The following is a 27,627-nucleotide window of genomic DNA, read 5'->3' on the forward strand; positions in this document are numbered from 1 at the left end:
ATCCGTTCAACCGATTTTGACGAAATATTAATACTTTTTATCCCGGAAAATTAAAGAGTTCCCACGGATATTTTAAAAACCTAAATCCACGCGTACGAAGTCGCGGGCATCATCTAGTACATAATATATTATTCATAGAATTCATATCGATTGTGCGTTCCCTTAGCTTTTATCGAGCCGATATTACACGGGATTTACAAGAATATTTCTATTTCGCCACTTGTTGAACAATTTCTTTCTACTTACCAAGCAAACAAGTTTCAATCCACCGATATAAATATTTCACTAGATGGGGCGCATCATAGTTACAACATGTTCCAGCGAACATCGTTGTCTGCCAGTCGCAATCCGCTTTAGACGCAGTTAGATAGCGCTAGATTTAGACCTGTTAATTTAGTTTAGTTTAGAGATTGTGTACAAGAGAATCGGCCCTAATGTTAGTAATAGCTGTTAAATTTTTACAAACGGACTGCGTCTAAAGCGGATAACGACTGTCAGGAGTACGGACACTGATGTTCGTTGGAACAATAGTGGCACCGATTCTGTTTCTTTCTCTAAAACTAAATTTAGAGTATCTGCATCCTTTTCTTTTTAACAATGCTAAAAAGGGACCGAACATGAACTTTACATTTAAAGACTCTAAATTTTAGTGCACGCTACAAATTTAAACAGTAGGCTCGCGACTGTGCGCTAAAATCACGGGTTTTACCATCTAAAAAATAAAATGTTAAACTGTCAAACTGCGTCTGTCCTTTTCATATTACATTATTAAGAAGAGTATGCAAATACTCTAAAATTAGGTTGTGCTTAGAATCAGTACCATTATGTAGTTACTATGAAGCGCCCCATCTAGTGGAACATTATAATAGCGATGTTTCAATCTAATAGGTACCTATCTACCTACTATGTGAGGTATCCTTTGAGCTTCTTTCTCTAAGCTAAATTCATACCATATTGAACGGTAGCGGAGCGGAGCGTCCGATTCACTGAATCACAATATAGAACGTTGTCTGCATATCAAGATTGTTGACATCCTTTGTGTGCTCGCTGCTTAAGAGCCTGGGGTACTTTCAAAAAGGAAAAACAGGCGTTTTAAAGAAATCTAGAAATAGAACTTTACTTTGCATTGAGATGTAGGTAGTTAGTTCGATTTGTATAAAAACCTCTCTGACGTTTTAGACGGGTGAATTCAGTTAAATTAGTCCACACCATCGTAACTTTGAACAAATTCTTACTAAAGATCTGTGATTGGCTTTACTAGGTGTATTTATAGACAGGAAAAATTTACTAAAATCGGACAGTCAGAAGTGGGATATTTTCAAGATGGCCGCCGATAGCCTTGAAAATTGACAAAACTCCTGTGACTTTGTTTTTTATTTCAAAGTTACGGTTTTTATGTCAAGGAATCCATACTTTCAGCGTAAGTCAGAAAGCAGGTTAAATTTAACTAATTTTATAAGTTATTAAAATGTTCCCTCATATAAAGCTTGCACGTGGATATAGATCACAACGCGTAGAGGCTTATCGAGAGTTTTAATAACCTAACTGCAATATTGACTTGATTAGGGCACAACTGCTATTGCAACCACATAATCAAAATAGCGACCTAAACACAAAAAAGTACCTATTTAATAGTCGGTATTTATATACCGGTGTTTGAAGGACTCAAGACTCGACGACTATTAAATAGGTAGTTTTTGTGTTTAGGTCGCTATTTTGATTATGTGGGTATATCGATTTGTATAAACAAATCGATTCAAGATGGCTCCCCCGCCACAGATCGCGTGAAATCGGATGAGTCAAATATTGTCTAATTCATTAAACTAACTTCAATAAGCTAACAATACCAACCAGTTTGCCTGTTGTTCAACTGTTTTGCCTGCTATTTTGTATTTGCCTGTGACATCGATGGTTGATTTTTTACTTTTTATTTTATTTACTTCCTTTTAGTTATGACATCATGCCATCATGATCAACCCATCGCCGGCTCACTACTAAGAACGGGTGTTCTCAGAGTGAAAAGGGAGACTTCACACACCTTTGAGAACATTATGGAGAACTCTCAGCCATGCAGGTTTCCTCACGATGTTTTCCTTCGCCATTAAAGCGAATAATTTAATTAATATCTTAAAACGCACATAACTCCGAAAAGTTAGAGGTGCATACCCGGGATCGAACGCCCGACCTCCGACTAGAAGGACGTCCTAACCACTAGACTATCACAACTTGCTTATGCGTATGAGTTATGCTTATCACTTTTGAGTTTGACATACTTACTAGATATGATGCCCACGACTTTGTCCACGTGGATATATTTTTTTTAATCCCACGGGAACTAAGTAATTTTTATTATTATTATTATTTATTTATTATTTAATTAGAACGACCATAAAGCCAATTACACTAATTCAACTACGAGTAGAAACTAACATAAACATAACAAAAATTGTTAAAATTATAACTTTTAAAAAGCAAAATTATAAATTTTCACAAGAGTTCAAGATCTGACCCATGAGGTCAGCCCATTTGTCAGCAAATATGTCACAACAATTTATTATTATTAATTGTCATAGTGGCAAGAGAAATATACATTCTGTGAAAATTTCAACTCTACCTATTACGATTCACGAGATACAGCCCACTGACAGACGGACGGACGGACAGACGGACAGCGGAGTCTTAGCAATAGAGGTCCCGATGGCATCCTTCGGGTTCGGACCCCTAAAAAGTAGTCGTGTACACGTCATCTTTAGTCCCACGGCTCACCCTTATTCTGTGACCTAGCTCTGTCTAGATATTACCGTCGACAGACTGTATGAAATATCTTCTTTAGGCTGTGACTATGTAGTATGTACCTACAGTGAAATGGGGAAAAGAAACAACCACAAGTAATTCATTGGTTTATTCTCAGTACATCCAAAGCATTGCCAAGTGCTTAGCCTACCCTTAAAAATAATATGTACATTATTGAATGAGTCAAATAAAATAATCTGAGAGCTGGTGTATGATTAATTGTGCTCAGTACTTATACAGTTCAAAATTTTACGTAGCCTCGGAGTCTTTTGGTGTTTAAACTATCGTGTGGTATATTCATTATAAATATAGGTAACTAATACTGGCTACACTCAAGTGATTAGTCGAAGTAAGGCCGACTAGATCGAACCCATCCGGGATCTTTTTCAACAGGCCTCTGCTCTAACTAGTCGGGCTTACTTTGACTAATCACCGTTTACCTATTAGTTATAGTTACAAAGTACTAGATCGACTACAACGATTGATCAATGTTCTGAGAAAACAATTTTGATAAAATATCACATCTTTACCATTTTGATATTAGACATACGCGTAGATACAATAATTATATAGTGGTGAATTGTTGAACAACTTTTTCAATTTAAAATACAGCAATTTTTTTTAATTTCTCTGATTTCAGCATTGTTATTATGTTAATGGTAAATCCATTTCACATTGTCCAAAATAAATTTAGCCTCAAAATAAACAGTCAATATTTTCATTAAGTATATATGAGAGAGTATGATGAGATATTATTACATCATGAAACCTTCATAGGTTTCTACGGACATTTTTTATGAAATATTATGGACGTGTATAAAGCACTTGAGCAAATCATTCACCTGCTCTTAATCTAAATTTTCAATTAACAGATATTATATTGAAAATAAGTACTCAGTTTGCACACGGTGTAATTTTGCACACAGCGTGGGTAGACCCCATTGAAGTATTTTATATTTCGATGGGAGATCACCCACTTGGCGGACAGAAAAATATGACACAAACGAGTAGCGGGGAGCCGTTATGGGCAGATTACACCTACCGAGTAGTGAAGCGAGACAGTAAAATGTCACTCGGCCGAGACAGTGCTGTGGCTGAGAAATTGCGGCGAATTGTACTCGTTTAAGTGTTTATACCAACCGAGTACTTGGCCGAGGACACTGACTCGCCACTGTACTCGGTAGGTGTAATCTGCCCATTAGACACGCGCAGATTAAAACCATGATCTGTGAAGATTCTTACAAAATACCTATATGCAATGTAGGTATGTTGGACTGTAGTAATAAAATGAAGTGATTTTTTTATATAACGGTAGTTTATGGGGCTAGAATTCATTATTAAAGAGAATAATTATAAAAACATGATTTTTATTTATAATGAAATTAAAATAAAATTATGTAATATAATATTACCTATACATACGCTTCAACTGCGTATAAAACAACATCGTATGCAAAAGATGTAAAGGCCAAGACACACACTACTTTTAGAATCGGTGATTAGCTTATTTGAAATTTAAACCTTGCAATATTGCGGTTCAGCGTGCCTTTGGAGGTGGTATCAGATATGTTGCATGACTTATTAAATCTCTGCAATTTGCGTTGAATTATATTAATACATAATTTATTCACTATAGTTATTGTAAAATTATTTTTTCTTGACGTTGAAAAAATGTATAATTAAGGTAGGTAGGTACCTAAAAAATGTATAATTAAGGTAGGTAGGTACCTACCTTAATTATACATTTATTACACATAGTTTGATTTTATTTTATATTTGTGTGCGAAGTTAAGTTGCTGCATAGTTTCCAATACTATCAATAAAAATAGGTACAAAATTTAGTCGCGGCATCTCATTTCGAAAAAGCGATCTAATCGCCAATAAAATTGTCGATGCAAAAATATCGTGTGTGCTTTGGCCCTAAATATAAACATTAAAGTATATCAATATGGCGAGTATTATGGGGTTATGGACAGTGTTTTTGTTTATATGAGATTGTGCCTAATAGAAATATAAGGCCAAAGCAATATTATAAGATTATGTCGGCTTATTTAGTACTTGTGAATTGCAACTGTTTCTGTTACATAATATATATGTCTATTGTTTGAAAATAAGTTTTAGGCATCGACTTTTCAGACTATTTAAATGAAAATTTTCGTCAAAAAACGGAAATCCAAAAAAACATTTTAAAGCTATTACTCAAAACGTGTGAATTTTGGAATAATGATGTTTTCAAAAAAAGTATTATACTTACAGCAAAACTAAAAATCTTGATTCGACGTAGCACACTTTTAAAGCATCAGTTTTTTGGCGATAACTCACACACTACGTTTTTGGCGTTAACGACTTTTTTTAATAAAAATATTGCAAAACGATAAGTAAATTGAATATAATACTTATAATAGTTTAAGAGGAAATGTTCATAAGTCAGAACGAAGAACTAAATTATAACAGAGACGGTTGCATTAACAAATTAATTAATTACAATACCTAATATTACAGTCTAGCGTAAAAACTTTCGGTGCGTTACCACCCTAACACAGTCAATCATTATTCTTTGACAAAAATATAACTTCTTTTTCTACAAAATTGTCTTTTAGAATTAGTTACCTATCTAACTTTTTAACGTGAGAAATTTTAAAAGTTGCAGTTAGCAGAATCAGTTACCACAATCTTAACATAACGGAAGTATGAAAGTGAGGGAATAGATAGTGCTCACTCTGAGGTTGTCTCAAAATATATGGCACACTGCTGGCCAGAACATACGGCAATAAGCAGTAAAGGTGAAGGTGCTATGTGAGTGAGGGAATAGTGCTTTCCACCGTGGCGGTGATGGCGACGGTGATGGTGATGGTGACGCTGATGGCGACGGTGATGGTGACGAAGAGGTGGTGACTCGGTGACGATTTAAATCAGTAACCGAAATGAATATTGAATTTTAAGAAATGTATTAGGCACATCAGTGACGAAAATTGCGTGAAAGAGGATATGCGTGTAAAAGGGGTAATAACTTGACGGATGACAGAAGTGAGTGGAAGAAAAAGACATGTTGTGCCGACCCCACGTAGCGTGGGATAAGGTAAGGAAAAAGAAGAAGTGATGGCCTAGTGGCAAAGACGTCCGCTTTATTTTCGGGATGTTGGGGGTACGTAGGTGCCTCTTACTTTTCGGAGATGTCTGTCATTTTTGGGGAGGTCGGGGGATTGATCCGGGCACGCACCTCTTAACTTTTCGGAGTTATGTGCGTAAGGAAATTAAATATCACTTGTTTTAACGTTAAAGAAAAACATCGTGAGGAAACCTGCATGCTTGAGAGGTCTCTAAATGTTCTCAAAGGTGTGTGAAATCTGCTATTTCGCTCTGGGCCTGTGTGGGTAAATTATAGACAAACCCTTCTCATTCTGAGAGGAAAACCATGCTTAGGAGAGAGTTGGGGATGTGTTGATGATAATGATGACGTTAAATTTTGTATTAATTTTGTTTTAATTTAGTAAACCAATCTTGACAACATTTAAAATTTCTCACTTTGAAAAGACTTAACTAACTGTTTAACCTTGCGATATTGTCAGCCCAACTTTACACCTAACCTCACTGCGTTTTCAACATCAAAAATAAATGCAATTAATTCAAATCCTTCGCAAGCACACATTAGTTCACTCGTGATTTCTAGTAAAGCATTTTTAATTTAGAATGTCTTCATGAGGATGTGTTCAGTCAATGGCGGCACTATGTTCGGTATGTCGTTGTTTTTTACATTTTTCTCTTTCCTATGCATTGTGCACTTTTTCTTGTGTCCTATTTCGGATTTATTATGCGTTGTCTTTATTTGTGTTGAAATGGAAAGATTGCGTTTTTTAACCACACACGATTTTTGTTCGCACGAACTTTTGTCAACGATCACAGTTTTGTCACTTTCACTGCTTTGTTTATCACTATGAATAGTTTCTTCAATTTTGATTTTTTCTTCTACTTTCGCAGTTTTGTCTTCGTTTGTAGACGTTGTTGCTCCGGCTGCCAGCTGAGAGTGATCGAAGCATGTTGTTGATTTCTGTACACCAAAATATAATGTTAGAACAAAATCACCAGTTTTCTATACACCAAAAAAAATTATCACCAATTATTATGAGATTCGAAAATTCGAATATTAGAAAATTCGAATATAAGAAAATCGGTTGCATCCACGTTGGTAACAAATTTTTCGTAACCAGCTACGAAATAAGATTTGTACTTCGGCTTTTCGTAACGTAATTTTAATCTTATTTCGTTACAAATCTGAATTAAAATATTCTTGATGAATAACCAGTTGTGAAAAGCCGAAATATCAATCTTATTTCGTAGCTGTTTACGCAACCAAAAATTTCCACCATTAAGTATGCGAATCATGTAAAGGGGTAAAACAATGACAATACAAACATTCCACACAATCTAACACTAAAAAGGTCGGCATTGGTGAATACATGGAGAAAATCATTTTGTATTTACGAAGAATTAATATTTGCTCAGTACGCTTAGTAGAAGATTTTACGTCTCACCAACGTTGATAGTATTCGAGTGTCGAAACACTTCCGCGTTATAGTAAACTGGATCGAACGTTTCCGTTTGGCGCGCTGGCTGTACACATCTAACAGCCAGCGCTCCAAGCGGAAACGTTGCGAAATTAAAATCAGTGGCATTGAATTTTTGACTTAAATTCACTAGGCTTTTTAGGTCCATTTTACTTTGACGTTATTGTGTTTCGACTCTCGAATTCTAGCAACGTTTCGTGAGACATAAAATCTCGTACTGAGCGTACAGAAGTGCGGTAGGCTTACGGTAGGATTCACAGCCCTGGAGTATATTTGCACACGTCCCTCTAGCTCCATCCTCAGCCGCCAATCTCGCAGATACATGTGTGCCGCCGCCGCACTCGGCCACCCACGTCTCCAAGTATGCCATCTGTGTAAAAAATAATCTTATTAATATCATTGTTCATTTTTTGTCAATTCATATTATTTTGTCAGTACCTGAAGAACAAACTTTACGAACAGCCTCACAAAAACCTCAGAGTCACTTAAGGGGCGATGGAGAATTTAAATTATTGCAAGATATTATGAGTGTCACTCAGAAAAAATTGGTATTATTAAAATTTTAAATATTTTAACGAATTTTTGGAATGTCCTCCCAAACCCTACGCAAATAACACAGGTTCAACGCGTAGAGGTTGTGAGAGAGTTTCAATCTAAAAAATACTAATGGTAAAATAAATTATCCAATCAGACCGCAATTGCTATCGCAACATCTAATTATTGTCCAGTTCCGTGATCTAAACACCAACAGTATTCAATAATAATGGACCCGAATCTCAGAAAGAGACTTAAAATAAAAACCTTAAAAATACCCGTATTTATACAAATTAACTCCAGTAAGCCTGCTAGCAACAGATTTTGTGACATTGCATGAGTGAAATATCAATTTTATTAAAATACCTTCATTAGATAAATTAATAATTTAATATAATTTCTGACAATTCAAATCAATTTTTAAAAATAACCTTACATAATATAATATTATAAATTGAGTCTTTGATTAATAAAGCATTCATGTAAAATTATTAATTTGAACGAAGGATTCGTAGTGAATAACTTTTCACATAAGCCCGTTATGTATTTTGTAAATCGATAGTGATATTATATTGTGATAACATAATTATGTATTCGGTAACATATTATTTGAGGTAAATGCGAAAATTGTATTTGGTTAAAATTAAATCATAATTATATCAGATCACGCTGGAAACCACACCGTGTTGAATATTGTAAATTTGATTTTGATTGAACCTTAATACGTAATTATTTTATACTTACTAACATTATCATCATCATCAACCGATAGACGTCCACTGCTGGAAATAGGTCTCTTGTAGGAACTTCCACACGCCACGGTCTTGCGCCGCCTGAATCCAGCGGCTCCGTGCGACTCGTCTGATGTCGTCCGTCCACCTAGTGGGGGTTCTTCCAACACTGCGTCTTCCGGTGCGAGGTCGCTATTCCTACACCTTTGGACCCCAACGTCTATCGGTTGTACGAACTATGTGCCCTGCCCATTGCCACTTCAGCTTCGCAACTAATTGAGTTATGTTGGTTACTTTAGTTTTACTACGGATCTAATCATTTCTGATTTGATCACGTAGAGAAACTCACAAAACAAAAAAAAAAATAACAAACTAACATAATGTCAGTAAAATAGTCTGTCAAATAATCACTGACCTATATGTCCTTTATACTACAGTTAATACATATATTAAGATAAAAAAACCGGCCAAGTGCGAGTCAGGCTCGCGCAATGTGGGTTCCGTGCTACAGTCGTATTTTTTCGACATTTTGCACGATAATTCAAAAGCTAGGATGCATAAAAATAAACAGAAATCTGTTTTAGAATGTACAGGTGAAGACCTTTCATATGATACCCCACTTGATATAGTTATCTCACTTCGAAAGTTGAAAATACTAATTATTAGTTCATGACCACAATTTAATATTTGTTGTGTGATCTAACCCTAAATTCACGGTTTTCAGATTTTTTCCCAAATGTCAGCTATAAGATCTACCTACCTGCCAAATTTCATGATTCTAGGTCAACGGGAAGTACCCTGTAGGTTTCTCGGACGTACGGTCGGAGGGACGGACGGCGGAGGCTTAGTAATAGGGGTACCTTTTGGGTACGGAACCCTAAAAACTCATTAACTATTACATTACGTGATTATCTTTTGATCTTCTATTACGTTGGTCACAAAAATATCTTAGACAGATAAGCTTTTGAAATCTAGACTTCAAAGGTGTATATCTCATTTCATGGAAAATTGAAGCGCAACATTTACTTTCGTTTGATTAAAATATATAAAACTAGCTTTTGCTCGCGACTTTGTCCGCGTGTACTACACAAATTTCAAACCCCTATTTCACCCCCTTAGGGGTTGAATTTTCAAAAATCCTTTTTTAGCGGATGCCTTCATCATAATAGCTATCTGCATGCCAAATGGCAGCCCGATCCGTCTAGTAGTTTGAGCTGTGCGTGGATAGATCAGTCAGTCAGTCAGTCCTTTTATATATTTAGACTACGCAAAAATTTTAAACTTATATCTTTCGGAGATGTTTTATGACATAGGTACGTAATGTTTAAGCTAACTTATGCATGCGGTTTCAATTGCGTAAAATTCGGGTCAGGTACCTAATTATTCGCAAAATTTACTGTTTACCTATGTTTTTTTGAACTGCGAAAATATTATTCCAATCGGTCCAGTTGTTTTTATTTGAAACACAGTGAAAGGGGACACTTTTACAATTTCATATTGGTAGAGAGTAAAAAAATGTTTTGTAAAAGTCTGGAAACATCGAAAACTTACATAATTATAATATATCTTACCTTGTTAGGAGTTGGAGTGTTCTTGACTTTTGTCCCAAGCTCCTGTATATGAGTGCTGTTGATCTGATAGAAATTAAATCTCCTCTGATTGGTTTCTCAAAATTTCGATTTCGAAAACTCAGTCTCGTCGCTTCCAAGAAGTATTTGGCTGCTACGACCGGTAATCCTGAAAAATCATATCTATGACTTTTCCCTCATCACATCTGTTAGCGTGCACTAAAATTTAAAGTCTTTAAATGTAAAGTTCATGTTCTGTCCCTTTTTAGCATTGTTAAAAAGAAAAGGATGCAGATATTCAAAATTTAGTTTAGAGAAAGAGAACGGAATCGGTGCCATTCATACCTTTAGTTCTCAGCCAATTCCCATACAATACATAATGCTCCCAGTTATTCGGCTCCAGTTCCACGAGCCTGGACAATATTCTTCGCTTCTCAGCCTCAGGTTTCAGGGTCAACAGTTCCATGTGAGCTTGCACGAAGCGTGGTTGTAGTGCTATGCAACGTTCTAGCATCGATATGGCTGGGTTTGTTCGACCAGTTTTCCTGTACAAGAAAAATACCTTTTTTTTTCTTTGCTATGAATTTATTCATTTGAAATGTGAATGCTAGGTCAATGGGAAGTGCCCTATGGGTTTTGATTTATTTGCGAGTGTCCAAATATGCAGATTTTTTTATTGCATCCACTAAGATAAAAATTTCATGAAGCTTGATATTTTTACAGCTCAACCTAGTGGTTCAATTTGCCAGCCAGTATTTGACAATATTCATTTCAACTTGGCACTTCTATAGGTTGCTGAGAATAGCCTGAGAAAAAGGGTCTTGATATACAGACAGATCGATGGACAACGAATTAGTGATCTTTCCTTTTTTCCTTTTGTAGAACGAAACCAACTATAAGAACCGCAAATAGCTATTGCGCGAGAACCATGTCTCATTAACATCGAAATGACGTCATTTTGTCGTCAGCCGAAATAAAAATATACCATCAGCTCGAAACTTCAGTCTAGTGCAGACGTCACTAAAATGGCGGCTACACGCATGAGCAATTTAAAAAGCGTTCACACTGAGAAGCATGCGCAAAAAATGATATCAGGAACGATTTATTCTCTGGTCAGAAATGCAAAGAAAACTTGTTATTATAATAATTATTATGTAGTTTTATAATAATATTACTAAAATTGTACAGCAGTTGTTTTAATTAAGAATTCAATTATAATAATAATTATTATCGCACGGTTTAATAAATAGCTACCCAGAAATAATAATTTTCAATTCCGCAGGTTGTTAATTGTACGTAATTGTAGGGGGGTTTTATTCGGTTTTAATTGAACACGGAGTATGAATAGTGGATGAATTAAATAAAATTTTCATTATGATTTATGTTTTAAATCTATGTCGAACAATAAATCGTGATTAAAATGAAGGTGGAAATATTTTTGTTGTTTTGAGGAGCGCTTTTGTGTTGTGCTCTTTGATGATGGCTTATTTGAAAATTATAGCAGTCGATTCAATCATTGATTTCACAACTCGAACCCGGGTTCAAAGGACAGAAATCCTTTGTGGTGCTGAGTATTTGCTTTTATAATATTGTGGTTCTAAAAGAATTTTTAGATTTGCCATTTCACAAGGAACCCCTTGCCTAAAGTATGAAAAATGTGCTGCACTTTAGCCGCCAATCGCGAGCCTATTGTGGCGTGCACTAAAGAGTATTTAAATGCAAAATTCATGTTCTGTCCTTTTTTAGCACTATGAAAAAGAAAAAGATGTAGATACTATAGTTTAGAGAAAGACAACAGAACCGGCGCCAGTACTTACTTGTAAAGCTTGCCAAGGTTGTAATGCGCGTTCACATGATGCCGGTTGTACTTGATCGCTTGTAGGAAGTGGTGCTCAGCGTTTTCCGCGCTCGCCAATGTGCCAATATTGTTGTGCGCGCTGGCGTATGTTGGCCAAAGCCTGGATAAATGAATAATCTATCTATATATATAAAAGGAAAAGGTGACTGACTGACTGACTGACTGACTGACTGACTGACTGACTGATTGACTGATCTATCAACGCACAGCTCAAACTACTGGACGGATCGGGCTGAAATTTGGCATGCAGATAGCTATTATGACGTAGGCATCCGCTAAGAAAGGATTTTTGAAAATTCAACTCCTAAGGGGGTGAAATAGGGGTTTGAAATTTTGTAGTCCACGCGGACGAAGTCGCTAGCATAAGCTAGTCCTCTATATATATAAAAGGAAAGAGTGACTGACTGACTTACTGACTGACTGATCTATCAACGCACAGCTCAAACTACTAGACGGATCGCGTTGAAATTCGGCATGCAGATAGCTATTATGACGTAGGCATCCGCTAAGAAAGGATTTTTCAAAAGTCCCCCTACCTATTAAACCCCTAAAGGGGTAAAATAGAGGTTTAAGTTTGTACGAAAGTCTGTCAGTTTTGAAGTGTCTATAAAGAAGTTTTTTAATTTAGCAGTATGACATATTTTATTAAGCTCATAATATGTTAAAATCTCATTGTTAAAGATCAACCCTAAGGGTGTAAAATAGGGGTTTAAAACTTGTTTAGTCCACGCGGACGAAGTCGCGGGCATAAGCTAGTCACTTAATAATATTAGACACCCTAATAACATGATCAGCGTGTTTGTTTGTCGGTTCGTCCTTTAGTACGCCGCAAGAGAGCAACGAACCGAAGTGATTTGCATGGATATAGCGAAAGACCTGGAGAGTGACATAGGCTGTTTTTTATCCCGGAAAATCAAATAGTTTCCACGGGATTTTTGAAAACCTAATTCCAACAGGACGAAGTCGCGGGCATCAGCTAGTTTAGTATATTGAAAGAATCTGTTGTTTCTTGCATATCACGAAATACCGCAAAGCAACGCCTTTTATAAATCATATTTCGCTAACACTTCAAGAAACTTTAGAAGCGGTGAAGTTGCAAGACTCTTTACCATAAACCCTGAGTTATATCAAGTAGTTGACGCGAAGCTCCGACTACCAACTATACCTAACGATATGTACTTAACTTTGCGCGATGTCTTATTGCGAAAACCAAATCTCAACTGTCACAGAATATTCAGAAGTGACAGATCCAGAACATTTTTAAGTATTTTTTAGCATAAGTACAAAAATCATTAGTATCTAGTGTCCAAATAATTTCAGTATTACTTAGATACAGGAACCAGAGGAGGAATTCCAGAACGCTAGCAAAAACTTAGCGTTATTGTTGTACTACCTAAACACAATCCAATACCAATAACCATTTGCCTCTTATTGTAGTTTTAGTGATTTTGTATTTTTCAAACCCGCAATGTATAGCGAATAAAACTCGGGTAATGCCCCACCTACGACGCGGCATTAACTTTTTAGAGATGTTTTATTTGCAATAAGTATATCGTGAACTTTTACAAAATAAAGGAATTTTTTTTTGGCATACTTATGGCTCAAGCAACCCAATTTATGTCTCTCATGACATCATGAAAAGACTAGCCTATACCCGCGACTTCATCCGGGTGGACTAAACAAATATTACCGCCTTGGGAGTTGAATTTTCAAAAATCTTTCATTAGCGGATATGTATATCATAATATCTACTACGCTAAACGCTCAAACTACGGGTTACTGGACGGATTGGGTTGCATGCCAAACAATCCGATCCGTCCAATAGTTCGAGCGTTGTTAGATCAGTCGGTCAGTCAACTTTTCCTTTTACTTATATATAGATTTTTCCACTGATTCAGAAAGCAGGTTTTACCTACTGTTGGCAACAATAACAAGATACAAATAACATCAAGCACATAATATTAGTATAAATAAACAACCCTTGCAGAAATGACAATGTTTGGACAAATCGCGAGGTTCACAAGTAGTAGTGGGGCGGTATAGCAGTTTGTCTCAATCCGAGTCGACACGACACAAACAATCCCACACGACAAACAAGTTCGCAATTAGTGTGACAAAAGCTCCTTCCACTGCCCGATACGATATCGTGTGGGGTATGGAGCTCACATAATATTATTGTGTGGAGCTTACTAAAAAAATAGCCTTTTCTGATATGGTAATGTTTGGAGAAATCGCGAGGTTAACAAGTAGCAGTGGGGCGATATGGTTGTTTCTTTGAAACAATCTCATTTCGTTTCTCATTCGACGACCTCCCTGGCGCAGTGGTGAGCGCTGTGGTCTTAATAGTGGGAGGTCCCGGGTTCGATTCCTGGCAGGGGTTTGGAATTTTATAATTTCTAAATTTCTGGTCTGGTCTGGTGGGAGGCTTCGGCCGTGGCTAGTTACCACCCTACCGGCAAAGCCGCGCCGCCAAGCGATTTAGCGTTCCGGTACGATGCCGTGTAGAAACCAAAGGGGTATGGGTTTAATAAAAACTGCCATACCCCTTCCAGGTTAGCCCGCTATCATCTTAGACTGCGTCATCACTTACCACCAGGTGAGATTGCAGTCAAGGGCTAACTTGTATCTGAATTTAAAAAAAAAATCTCATACGTCAAACAAGTTCGCAATTACTGTGACCGGTACGACACGATACGGTATCTCGTGGGGTATGGAGCTCACATATTGTATGTCTCATCCAGAGTTTACTATAGAAATGACCCTATGAAATACCAAATTCTATTATGAAACCTGTCAAACAACCGATAAATAAATAATTTATTAATTTTCTAGTTAGTTTGGCTTATGTAGAGGAAAATGGGACACAATTTACGCAAATGCCCCACACACAAATCGGCTCAAAAAATTGGAGTCAGCATAGCCAGCTTTCGCTGGTTCGATCTTATTTTTGATGTGGAGAATTGAGTATAATAATATTATGAGTGAACACGTGCATAATAATTATTGCAAGCAATTAGTGTGCATGGAGCCTGCGTAAAATCGGATAGGATCTTGATGTTTAGTGATAGAAGGTAACATGCGATTACCTGTCTGTGATAGGTCTATATTACCCGTTAGTGGGAGGACGGCTGATATCCGATATCGATATCGTATCGGATACTGTAAAATTGTGGAATACTCATGACAAATATTAAGTACTAGCTTCTAAAGCTACCATTGCTAAATTATTGTACTCCAGTTAATTTTAGTCATCGTCGTACGAAGAGCGACGCGATCGTTCTATGGAATAGGGAAGCCAATGCTGCCGGACAAATTGACCGAGTGGTCAATTCGTTCATGCGAATAATATATCGATGTATAGGTACGTTTTGATATTTTCTGATGATAATAATTCAAGAGGGCCAAATCTCAAATGTTGTCATTGGCTGAATTTGTGCGATTCTTGTTGCAACAATGCACTGTAGCTAATAGTGAGCGAGCGTCAACTAATCAGAGATGATTGCGATCGTGACATTGTAGCTGTTATTCTACCGCAATCGGAAAACAGTTGGGTTGAGCCGTCATATTGGTACTCAAAGTGTTCATACCTCAAAGCTTCTTTGTAATGTTTGATGGCGTTGTCTTGCTGTTCGCTCTCGCGAAGGTAGTTCCCGAAGTTGTAGTGCAGCTTGGCATTCTGCGGCAGAGTCACTAAGTCCGCTCTGGAACAAACACAACACATTTTGGTGCTTGCCGAGTTTCTTGCTGATTCTTCTCGGTAGGAAAGGCATTCTGAACCAGTGGTAGATGCGTCTGACGATTCAAAAATACTTGTAAAAGTTTCATTGATTAAAAAATATTTTTTTTTAGCTGAACGCCATATAACAGTTACCTGAGTAAAGTAGCGCGATCCCGCCAGTCAGCGTTTCTCCTATGCGTCCTCGCGACTCCACTCACAGCCAGCACCGCGAGTCCCACCACCAGGAACACCTTGGAGCCAGGCCTCGAGTACCACATCAGCTGAACGCCGTATGCCGTTATTATGACGCTGCCTACACTGTTGAAACAAAAACAAACGCTTCACATTCAGTAGGCTTAGTACAAGTGTACTCATCTCGATAACTTAGTTAGATTTCGAGAGTGAAACTTCTCTTTTTAACTTCTTCTTACATAATATACAGATTGAAATAGCATGCTCTCAAGCACAACTAGGAGTTACACAACTAAAACCAGAGTCATAAATTACGTATTTTTCTTCGGTAAACGGTTTCCAAATTTCTTCATTTTTTTATTTTATTGTATCTACAAGTTAGTCCTTGACTGCAATCGCACCTGGTGGTAATTGTGACGATGCAGTCTAAGATGGTAGCGGGCTAACCTGGAAGGGGTATGGAATTTTTAATAAATCCATGCCCCTTTTGGTTTCTACACGGCATCGTACCGGAACGCTAAAATCGCTTGGCGGCACGGCTTTGCCGGTAGGGTGGTAACTAGCCACGTTAGGTTAGGTTAGGTATTTATTATTCTGAGACTTAGGTACTTTTTTTAATGACTCAATCTAGATAAACATAGTGTACCTTTCAAAATAGGTAGGTACATTACAAAATAATATATTAGATGTGCTGAATTAAAAATAGCTAAAAATTTATGAAGTCCAATCCAACAAGGTTATTGAGTTTTTTTTTTAATTGGGAATTTTGAATTTTTTTATTTCTTTCTGCTAAACTGTGATAGCCTAGTGGTTAAGACGTCCGCCTTCTAATCGAAGGTCCATGGTTCGATCCCGGGCACGCACCTCTAACTTTTCGGAGTTATGTGCGTAACGTTGAAGGAAAACATCATGAGGAAACCTGCATGCGTGAGAGTTCTCCATAATGTTATCAAAGGCGTGGAAAGTGTACCAATCCGCACATGGCCAGCGTGGTAGACTATGGCCAAACCCTTCTCACTCTGAGAGGAGACTCGTGTTCTGCAGTGAGCCGGCGATGGGTTGATCATGATGATGATGTACTTCTTTCAATTTAAAGTACTTATTTACCTCGGTATGTACAACACTCTTTCTGCGATCACAAATCCAACGGTAACCAATAGGTTGCTAGCAGGCACGAACGGTACCACCAGCAGAAGGAGGCCGATCACAGCTGGAGTATGTCTTTGTACCTACAACAAAGTGAAAAAATAAGTAAATCCTAAAAGTAGGTCTTTAAAAAATTCTCCGTTGGATTGCTGGATATGCCCCACGTTGGGCGCCAGATTGTAATAGAGGGTGGTTTCACGTGGGTTGACGTGGTCCGGACGGCACAAGAAAAAGAACGTCACCAACGTCACGTAACAGCACCACGTTTATTTCGGGAAGGACATAAATATGCTACTTTTTGTGCTGAAAATCAAATATTTTTCATGGGATTTTGATATCAATAAATCCACGCCAACGAAGTCATGGACATTGATTATCTGTTTGGTACATAGGTACATAGCTTGCATCCCGGAGACGGATATAGACTACTTTTTATCCCGGAAAATTAATGAGTTCTCACGAGATAAATAAATCGTTAAAATTTTAATTTTAAATTAAGATCTAAAAATAAATTTAAATTTAAATATCATAGATTAAGATCTTTATAAATCTTTATAAATATATAATACTAGCTTATGCTCGCGACTTCGTCCGCGTGGACTACAAAATTTCAAACCCCTATTTAACCCCCTTAGGAGTTGAATTTTCAAAAACCCTTTCTTAGCGGATGCCTACGTCATAATAGCTATCTGCATGCCAAATTTCAGCCCGATCCGTCCAGTAGTTTGAGCTGTGCGTTGATAGATCAGTCAGTCAGTCAGTCAGTCAGTCAGTCAGTCAGTCACCTTCTCCTTTTATATATATAGATATATAATATATTGATCGTTTACGGGGACGAAGTCGCGGGCATCATCCGCTAGATTTTTTATAATTTTTTAGTGTTTACCTACACTTAAAGGAAATTACTAAATAATTTTAATTATACATATCAAAAATGTCGCTACTAGATGGCATTAAACAGTCGCTTCAGTACTGAGTTAACATACATGGCATCAGACGCGAACCCAGAAGATGCAGGTTCGATTCCTGCCGGTTACGCAATTTTTAATATGTATTTAAAATTATTTACTATCATCCACTAGGTACTAAGTACTAGGTACGTAAATATTACAATTAATCCCTACAGCATTTACTAAATGTAATATTTACGCATGAAGTAAATAATATTATGAAGTAAATAAATAATTGGGCCTGTGCTATTCGATTCGAAACGATTCATATTGCCAATATTATCTCTCGGTGGTAAATATTTGTAGGACATACAAGTTTTACATACATTTCCGATTCGTTACATTCCCCTTTTGATATTTTTGGGAGTGTTTACGCAAAAAATGATATACAGTTTCATGACGTATTTGTTCTTCTCTGAAAAACTAAACGTTATAATTTATGTACCTACCTAAATCATATTTACCTTGGTACATTGATCTGTTATTCCTTTTAGGACCAATAACTACGTACAGTACGAGGCAGAAAGTAATGTACATCGGCCTTTAGAATGACAATTCAGCTTTGTAGAGCTTCGTCTCTATCACTCACACCTATATGATGATTTGTCGATCTCAACTACAGAGACAATGCTCTACAAATCTGCTATCTCCTTCTAAAGGTTGATGTACATTACTTTCTGGCGCGTACCGTACATGAAAAATAAAAAAATACCAATAAGGCATTGAAGGTATTTACGGCCAGGTTATGTCGGTGTAAACCCGACTAGCCGTGAGTCGTGATAGCCTATAGAATTTTCAGAATTATTTGCGTTTTAAGCAATTAATTAAATAACGCGCACGGTGAAGGAAAATATTGTGAGGAAATCGGCATACCTGAGAGTTCTCCATAATGTTTTAAAAGGTGATTGAGGTCTATCAATCCGCACTTGACTATGGTCTTAAACCCTTCTCATTCTGAGGCGTGTGCTCAGTAGTGGACCGCCAATGGGTTGATCATGATGATGATGAAGCCTGACTAGTAACCCTATTCTTGCAGGGTTCTTAATGATCATCGTCGCGTAATGTGGTGCGAAGCGAACCAAATTAATGACACAATTATATCGAACTGAAAAAAATAAGTAAAATAAAAAGTAGCTGTCCTGAGCGATAATAATATGTCTGCACAATAAATATCCTAGCATCAGTGATCTAGTATAATAAGTCTATGAAGTCTAAGAAAAATCCGTTTTAAATATCAAGAACGTCACTGACCTCTAAATCAGTTATATATAAAGAGGAACAGAACAGGGTGACAAGGACACAATGTCGTCCAGTATTATTGAATACCACGATTAACATGGGTCCAAATTAAACTGTTCTGTTCCTCACAAACAGTCGCGAATTTCGAAAAATTTTATAAAAATACTAAAAAAAGTCTCTGACATTATGTCAGAGGTAGAAGCCGCCTAAATAGAATTCTAACCTAAAATTAAGCAAAGAAGAAATCATTGTTAATTAAAAATAACTTTGTTTAATAATTAAATAATAAAAAAAAAATCAGTTATACAACTGTAGCACAGCAGGGTACCAAAAGCTGCGCAGGTGATGAAGTTCCTAGGATCCCAGCCACTGGTGATGAGTGGTACGGAACCCATCTGCCAGTCGTGGCTCAGAGACCAGGGGCATAAAAGTAACTACCAGTTGAACGCCGTCAGCAGAACATCAATAAATACCTCCAAATCAGCGATACATCTGTAGCAGAGCAGAAACAGGGCACCAAAGGCTGCGCAGGTGACGAAGTTCCTAGGATCCCAGCCACTGGTGATGAGTGGCACGGAACCCATCTGCCAGTCGTGGCTCAGCGACCAGGGGCACAGAAGTAACCACCAGTTGAATGCAGCCAGGTAGCAGAATGTCATTAACCTAAAAAAAAAATAGTTTTAAAGTAACACCACAGTAACACGCTAGTAGAAAGTGGCCACCAAGCGTTTTTAGCGTTCCGACACGAAACCGATAAAGGGTGTAATAAAAACTCCATCCCGTCCTAGTTAACCCGCTATCATTTTAGACTGCATCATCTCTTACCACTAGGTGAGATCGCAGTCAAGGGGTAATTTCTAATGGAATTAAAAAACCTATTCTGATAAGTGACGACTAAGCCTGATATAATTATGGCTAGCTAGATGATGCCCGCGAATTCGTTTGCGTGGATTTAGGTTTTCAAAAATCCCATGGGAACTGTTTCCACGGGACGCAAGCTGTCTCTGTACCAAATTTCTCCAGAATCGGTTGAACGGATGGGCCGTCAAAATCTGACAGACAGACAGAAACACTTTCGCATCAGTACCCTTATTATAAATGCGATTATTGTAAAAGCTTATAAAAACTTATTAAAACAAAAACTTGCTGCACTAAAATAGTGGTTGGTTGAAGTTCGCGTATCGCTGAAATAATTTCATACTCGCGTTCAACCATTGGCAGAATGGCAGGCGAGTTAAAGTTTACCCCGCAGCTTACAATAGAAAACAAATTAGACTGGGAGTTAGAAGTTGGCAACGATACAATAGGACGTAAATTAATGTCAAGTGAAGTAGGGGAACTTTACAATGGCGCATAAATTATTAATAGAGGTGCGCAAAACGGCTTACTGAAAGAAAAGAGGGATGCATATCTTTTGGTTCAGAGTCGTATCATTCATTCTTTAGTTGATTAAATCAAATAATTTATTCAAAATCCTACAAATATTATAAATGTGAAAGTGTGGATGTTCGGATGTTTGTTACTCGATTACGCAAAAACGACGGATTTGTATGAAATTTGGAATGGAGATAGATTATACCCTGGATTAACACATAGGCTACATTTTAACCCGGAAAATCAAAGGATTCTCGCGGGATTTTTAAACGAAAGAGATGCATATATCAAAATTTGCTCTCTGACTGTTCACACTGCCAGCGAGGACTCGCTTTACTAGTTTTGTCGCTGAGCAAAAAATAAACTCGCTCAGCTATATTTGTTTAGCGATGCTCGCTCGCTTGAACACGTGTAACGCGCGCGCAGATTTGCACTGGACTGAGCGACCGCGGGCGAATGGCCCGAGTAATCGCTCGTTGCACTTGCACACTCGCTTATAGCCCGGCGACAAAACTATCGAAACTACACACTCGCTTCCCGCTGATCGCCAACTCGTTTACAGTTTCTAGTTCTACTCGTTTCTCCTTCATCGTCGGCGTTCGGACCACTGCCTTAGATAGGTTTAAGACAAGCGATTAGTTCATTTTAATCTTTCCATCGCGAGCAACCCAAAAGTATTTACAGTGGTGTATAAATTATGAAGTATTTTGGGGCTCGGGATATTAGAACTTTGGAGACTTTTTACGGCTAAATGCTATTTGCGTTCCGCGTAATTGTATTTAAATTTTTAATTAGAAAATTTTCCCAATTAGAATTTGTGAGCGATTGAGGCAATTTTACGAACGAATTTCAAATTTAAGCCTGAATTAAAATTGTTGACTGTGAATCTTTAATTTTATATTAACTTTGTAAAGTAGGTATTTTGACGATTAACGTAAATGTTTCCAAAACTGATATTTTTTAACAAGTGTTACATTTTTTCTTAATTCATCTAACGTGACCGGTAGTATGCCGGTAGTTTAATAATTTGCCATTATACTTGCAGGCTTATTACCCGGCTGAGTTTGTCAGACGTGGGCGCGTTTGGAACCTTCGTAGCTTTAGTTTTAAGTTCGCGTAGTAATTATCAGCACTATATCCTACAAATCCAACAACCGACCATCAAAAAGTGTAATTTATTACGTATTAGATGATGCCCGCGACTTCCGCGTGGATTTAGGTGTTTAAAAATCCTGTGGGAACTCTTCAATTTTCCGGTATGAAAAGTAGGTTATGTCCTTCCCCGGAATGCAAGCTATCTCAGTACCAAATTTCGTCAAAATCGGCTGAAAGGTTGAGCCGTGAAAAGCTAGCAGACAGACAGACAGACACACTTTCGCATTTATAATATTAAGTATGGATTTCGAATAAATACCTTGAATTGAATTGAACAGGTGATGCAGAATAGACGCGTTTCTTCATAATGTTTTCGAAGGTGTGTAAAGTCAAAGCCTTCTTATAATTTATTGAATGACTTGTATAACAGCTTACCTTACAAAAAAACTATGGTGGAAGGCTGCAGGGTTGTCCTGAGGGGAGAAAGTTGGCCAGGTGCCTTGAAGCAGTGCTAGTCGGAGACATATCAGCAGAGACAGGGACACCAGCACTTTGGTAGTCCTGATCGACAGCCCTGTGCATTTCTTCTCGATCTTCAAGGAGCATATTGATCTAGAAACAAGAGAAATAATTTAAATGGCTCTTGCAATAACTAGTCGTACGTACCTACGCAGAAATGTAATATCTTTGCCGCTAGTTAAATCGATGCAAAATGAAAGTATACAGGGTGTAACCAGAGCGCTAGCAAAAATTAAGCGTTATTGTTATACTACCTAAACACAATACCAATAACCATTTGCCTCATTTTGTAGTTTTAGTGATTTAATGCTTTTGAAACCCGCAATGTATAGCGTGTAAAACTCGGATCAATGCCCCACCTGCGACGTGGCATTGACTCCGAGTGGCCTACTTACGCAACGTTCGTAGACCTCTAGCGTCAGTCAGAGGTCACTTTTAACTATAATTTATAGGATTTTTTTCGCGTTTTTTTTGTGGTATCATGTCAGTACCTACTCAGTAATAATCAGTACTTTTATTTTTTTTATTGTTTATTATCCAATCAAAATACATACAAATCAAAAGCTTAAACAAGAAACATTGAAAAAACCACAGAGGTTTGTCCTCAGTGCCTATAGCTGCAACGATTAGGTGCCTATTAACTGATTACATATAGAATTAATCTACAGTAGGTATAGAACGCGAAGAATCAAGTAAGTATGTAACATAATATAATCGTGAGTAGGTTTATTAAATTTATAGGTTTATTAGGTGGATAGGATTAGCACTAATATAAATAATTATATAATCTACATAGACACAAAAGACTCAGCCATCTAAGTTTGCTAAAAAATATTCTTTTAATTTATACTTAATGTTTTTAATATCTATTTTTTTAATCAGCGTTTTTAATATCTATTTTATGAATCGCGGAACCAAGTACGCGCTGGTTCGCTCGCCGTAAGTATTGTTAGCGCGCGTAGTGTTAGCCGTCATCACTCGCATCTGTATAGGGTGTTCTTTTTTCCGGAGTATTTTCTCGTTGAAGAACTCCTCCTTTAGTAATGAGCATTTAAACTGTTACTTACTATCACCTGTCTTCGTTTTTGCCAACGTTCTGGTTACACCCTGTTTGTTGCTTTCTAGGACTAAAAGTCTCTGAGCGTAGCCGTGGACGGAGGGACAGACGGACAGACATGGCGAAACTTTAAGAGCTTCTTATTTACTACGGAACCTTAAAAAAATGTCAGAATAGGTATCGTTTATATAATGTAATTCAAAATCATTAATCAGAACGCTCAGAACATACAAAATTACGATCGTATATTTTACATAAGCATCAAATTACACAAAGCGCTACAGGATGTCACTCCCAATAAATAATTTCCAACTTAATGAGACAATCCGATCTCAAGCACTCTCGTACTGTAATTTAGTACTCCGCTATCAATGACGAGGCAAATTTTATTAAGTTTAAATTTAAAACCAATTAAGCCCCTCTAAAAATAGAGCACAATTAATGGGAACTCATATAAAATCGTACAGCGGAAAATTTTGAAACAGCCAAGGGCTATTAATGAATATCTAATAAAAAAGTCCGCAATAGCATATATCTATCTTTTACGGTAGGCTCACAATAACAACTTTAATGGTTTTTAAATGTGGTCTAAAACAAAGCTTTACTTTCATAGGTGTTTTTACTATCATAGTAAATCCTTATCAAAATAAAATTGTTCGTCATCTCAAGTGTTTAATTTAGACCAAAATTGCTTTTTGTATCATTTCTTTTAGAATAATATCTTAGGAGAAATCACGAATTTAAAATAATGGAGACGGCCGCGACAGTCCGTGTATGCAACGCGATTATGTCGCAGTACGAAGTACGATGATATTGGAGGTAGGCAATAGCTGTAGTTAGGACCCAAATCCTCAGCTTTGATGATGTAAGAAATTGCATTCTTAAATCGTGGTGATACCATGGGGATTATAAAGAATCATGCGTTTAAATGTTTTTACGAAATTTGGTACTGAAATATCTTGCATCACGGGGACGGGCTACTATAGGTTACTTTTTATCCTGGAAAATCAAAAGTTCCCACGGGATGTTTAAAAACCTAAATCCACGCGGGCGAAGCCGCGGGGATCAGCTAGTCCAAAATAAAATAGAACTCCGATTAGATGGAACGGTTGTTATCTTTCACCAACGATCTCTACGTACCTACTAAGCACTGTTTTTAGGGTTCCGTACCTCAAAAGGAAAAACGGAACCCTTATAGGATCACTTCGTTGTCTGTCTGTAAAGAAACCTAGAGGGTACTTTCCGTTGACTTAGAATCACGAAATTTGGCAGGTAGGTAGGTCTTGAACGAAAGCGCGTTAACGCGGTTTGTTGGTTTGTCCTTCAATCACATCGCAACACAGCAAGGCATCGGCGTGATTTTTTGCATGGGTATAGTCAAAGACCTGGAGAATGAGATAGGCTACTAATTGTTATCCCGGAAAATTAAAGAGTTCCAATTGGATTTTCAAAAACTTAAATCCAGGCAAACGAAGTCCCGGGTATCAGCTAGTAATAAATATACCTACTGATTTTTCAATCAAATTATCTAGTAACTAGTACTGAAATAAATTAACAACAAATTAATCTTGTTTCAAAAGCACTTGAATTATCTGATAACTAAGTCTATGGATAACTCGAATGTATTTACGAATTTAACATTTGAATACGGCAAACAGAAATGGAAATATTCATCACTGATACCTATCGAATATGGTGAAATCAAACGTGAAAATCCATTTATACGTAATATTGATTAATATTCGGATTTCAGGGCATTCAGGAACTATATTCCTATATCGACGACGAGCTAGTCGGTCTGGCAGAAATCTGTGTAATAGAAATTGAAGGATTTTTCATTCAAGGATAATATAAAGTTTTACAAGTAGGTACTGGTTCGGAATACCTTCCTATCGAGAAGAAACCGCAAGAAACTCAGCGGTTGATCTTTTCAAATATTCAATTTACAGTATATTATGCCATAAGCAATTGTAATCCCGAGCAATGCTAGAGCGAGTCAAATTTACCTAATATTAATCATTTTTAGGGTTCCGTATTTCAAAAGAAAAAACGGAACCCTTATAGAATCACTTTGTTGGCTGTCTATCTGTCAAGAAACCTACAGGGTACTTCCCGTTGACCTAGAATCATGAAATTTGGCAGGTAGAAAAGAAAAAGGTGAGGTTGAGCAGCAGGATCGTCACTTCAGTCTCCTTGGCCAGCATGCTCAGCGCTCCTAGACAGATGCTCAGTCAGATGCACTTCTTGTTGCTTATAATAAAGAAACAAAATAGATACCTTTTCACTAGCGGCCAACATCTGTAGAAGTCAATAGTGAGGTTGAGCAGCAGGATCGTCACTCCGGTCTCCTTGGCCAGCATGCTCAGCGCTCCTAGACAGATGCTCAGCCAGATGCACTTCTTGTTACTTGTTGGTCTACAGAAACTAAATAGATACCTTTTCACTAGCGGCCAACATCTGTAGAAGTCAATAGTGAGGTTGAGCAGCAGGATCGTCACTCCGGTCTCCTTGGCCAGCATGCTCAGCGCTCCTAGACCGATGCTCAGCCAGATGCACTTCTTGTTGCTTGTTGGTATAAAGAAACAAAATAGATACCTTTTCACTAGCGGCCAACATCTGTAGAAGTCAATAGTGAGGTTGAGCAGCAGGATCGTCACTCCGGTCTCCTTGGCCAGCATGCTCAGCGCTCCTAGACAGATGCTCAGCCAGATGCACTTCTTGTTACTTGTTGGTCTACAGAAACTAAATAGATACCTTTTCACTAGCGGCCAACATCTGTAGAAGTCAATAGTGAGGTTGAGCAGCAGGATCGTCACTCCGGTCTCCTTGACCAGCATGCTCAGCGCTCCTAGACCGATGCTCAGCCAGATGCACTTCTTGTTGCTTGTTGGTATAAAGAAACAAAATAGATACCTTTTCACTAGCGGCCAACATCTGTAGAAGTCAATAGTGAGGTTGAGCAGCAGGATCGTCACTCCGGTCTCCTTGGCCAGCATGCTCAGCGCTCCTAGACAGATGCTCAGCCAGATGCACTTCTTGTTGCTTATAATAAAGAAACAAAATAGATACCTTTTCACTAGCGGCCAACATCTGTAGAAGTCAATAGTGAGGTTGAGCAGCAGGATCGTCACTCCGGTCTCCTTGGCCAGCATGCTCAGCGCTCCTAGACCGATGCTCAGCCAGATGCACTTCTTGTTGCTTGTTGGTATAAAGAAACAAAATAGATACCTTTTCACTAGCGGCCAACATCTGTAGAAGTCAATAGTGAGGTTGAGCAGCAGGATCGTCACTCCGGTCTCCTTGGCCAGCATGCTCAGCGCTCCTAGACAGATGCTCAGCCAGATGCACTTCTTGTTGCTTATAATAAAGAAACAAAATAGATACCTTTTCACTAGCGGCCAACATCTGTAGAAGTCAATAGTGAGGTTGAGCAGCAGGATCGTCACTCCGGTCTCCTTGGCCAGCATGCTCAGCGCTCCTAGACAGATGCTCAGCCAGATGCACTTCTTGTTGCTTATAATAAAGAAACAAAATAGATACCTTTTCACTAGCGGCCAACATCTGTAGAAGTCAATAGTGAGGTTGAGCAGCAGGATCGTCACTCCGGTCTCCTTGGCCAGCATGCTCAGCGCTCCTAGACAGATGCTCAGCCAGATGCACTTCTTGTTGCTTATAATAAAGAAACAAAATAGATACCTTTTCACTAGCGGCCAACATCTGTAGAAGTCAATAGTGAGGTTGAGCAGCAGGATCGTCACTCCGGTCTCCTTGGCCAGCATGCTCAGCGCTCCTAGACAGATGCTCAGCCAGATGCACTTCTTGTTACTTGTTGGTCTACAGAAACTAAATAGATACCTTTTCACTAGCGGCCAACATCTGTAGAAGTCAATAGTGAGGTTGAGCAGCAGGATCGTCACTCCGGTCTCCTTGGCCAGCATGCTCAGCGCTCCTAGACAGATGCTCAGCCAGATGCACTTCTTGTTGCTTATAATAAAGAAACAAAATAGATACCTTTTCACTAGCGGCCAACATCTGTAGAAGTCAATAGTGAGGTTGAGCAGCAGGATCGTCACTCCGGTCTCCTTGGCCAGCATGCTCAGCGCTCCTAGACCGATGCTCAGCCAGATGCACTTCTTGTTGCTTGTTGGTATAAAGAAACAAAATAGATACCTTTTCACTAGCGGCCAACATCTGTAGAAGTCAATAGTGAGGTTGAGCAGCAGGATCGTCACTCCGGTCTCCTTGGCCAGCATGCTCAGCGCTCCTAGACAGATGCTCAGCCAGATGC

The 27,627-nt window shown here is 38.0% G+C and overlaps 2 protein-coding genes across 2 annotated transcripts in view; both read right to left on the minus strand.

Moving 5' to 3' along the window:
- Positions 1-27,627, minus strand: part of LOC117983160 (solute carrier family 22 member 3-like) — a 295,991-nt gene that overhangs the window by 235,321 nt on the left and 33,043 nt on the right. The gene's annotated exons all lie outside the window — the stretch shown is intronic.
- LOC117982958 (protein O-mannosyl-transferase TMTC1-like) overlaps positions 4,522-27,627 on the minus strand; it is a 180,518-nt gene continuing 157,412 nt past the window's right edge. The window contains exons 6-15 of the mRNA XM_034969400.2: positions 22,199-22,375; positions 19,768-19,957; positions 17,067-17,188; positions 15,921-16,085; positions 15,637-15,750; positions 12,009-12,149; positions 10,537-10,736; positions 10,195-10,360; positions 7,605-7,728; positions 4,522-6,841 (exon numbers count right to left, since the gene is read on the minus strand). Of these exons, the coding sequence (XP_034825291.2) occupies positions 6,479-6,841; positions 7,605-7,728; positions 10,195-10,360; positions 10,537-10,736; positions 12,009-12,149; positions 15,637-15,750; positions 15,921-16,085; positions 17,067-17,188; positions 19,768-19,957; positions 22,199-22,375 (1,762 nt within the window). The 3' untranslated portion in view covers positions 4,522-6,478. The remainder of the gene's footprint in view (positions 6,842-7,604; positions 7,729-10,194; positions 10,361-10,536; positions 10,737-12,008; positions 12,150-15,636; positions 15,751-15,920; positions 16,086-17,066; positions 17,189-19,767; positions 19,958-22,198; positions 22,376-27,627) is intronic.

This window comes from Maniola hyperantus, chromosome 6, assembly GCF_902806685.2.
Source record: "Maniola hyperantus chromosome 6, iAphHyp1.2, whole genome shotgun sequence".
Taxonomy (NCBI): Eukaryota; Metazoa; Arthropoda; class Insecta; order Lepidoptera; family Nymphalidae; genus Maniola; species Maniola hyperantus.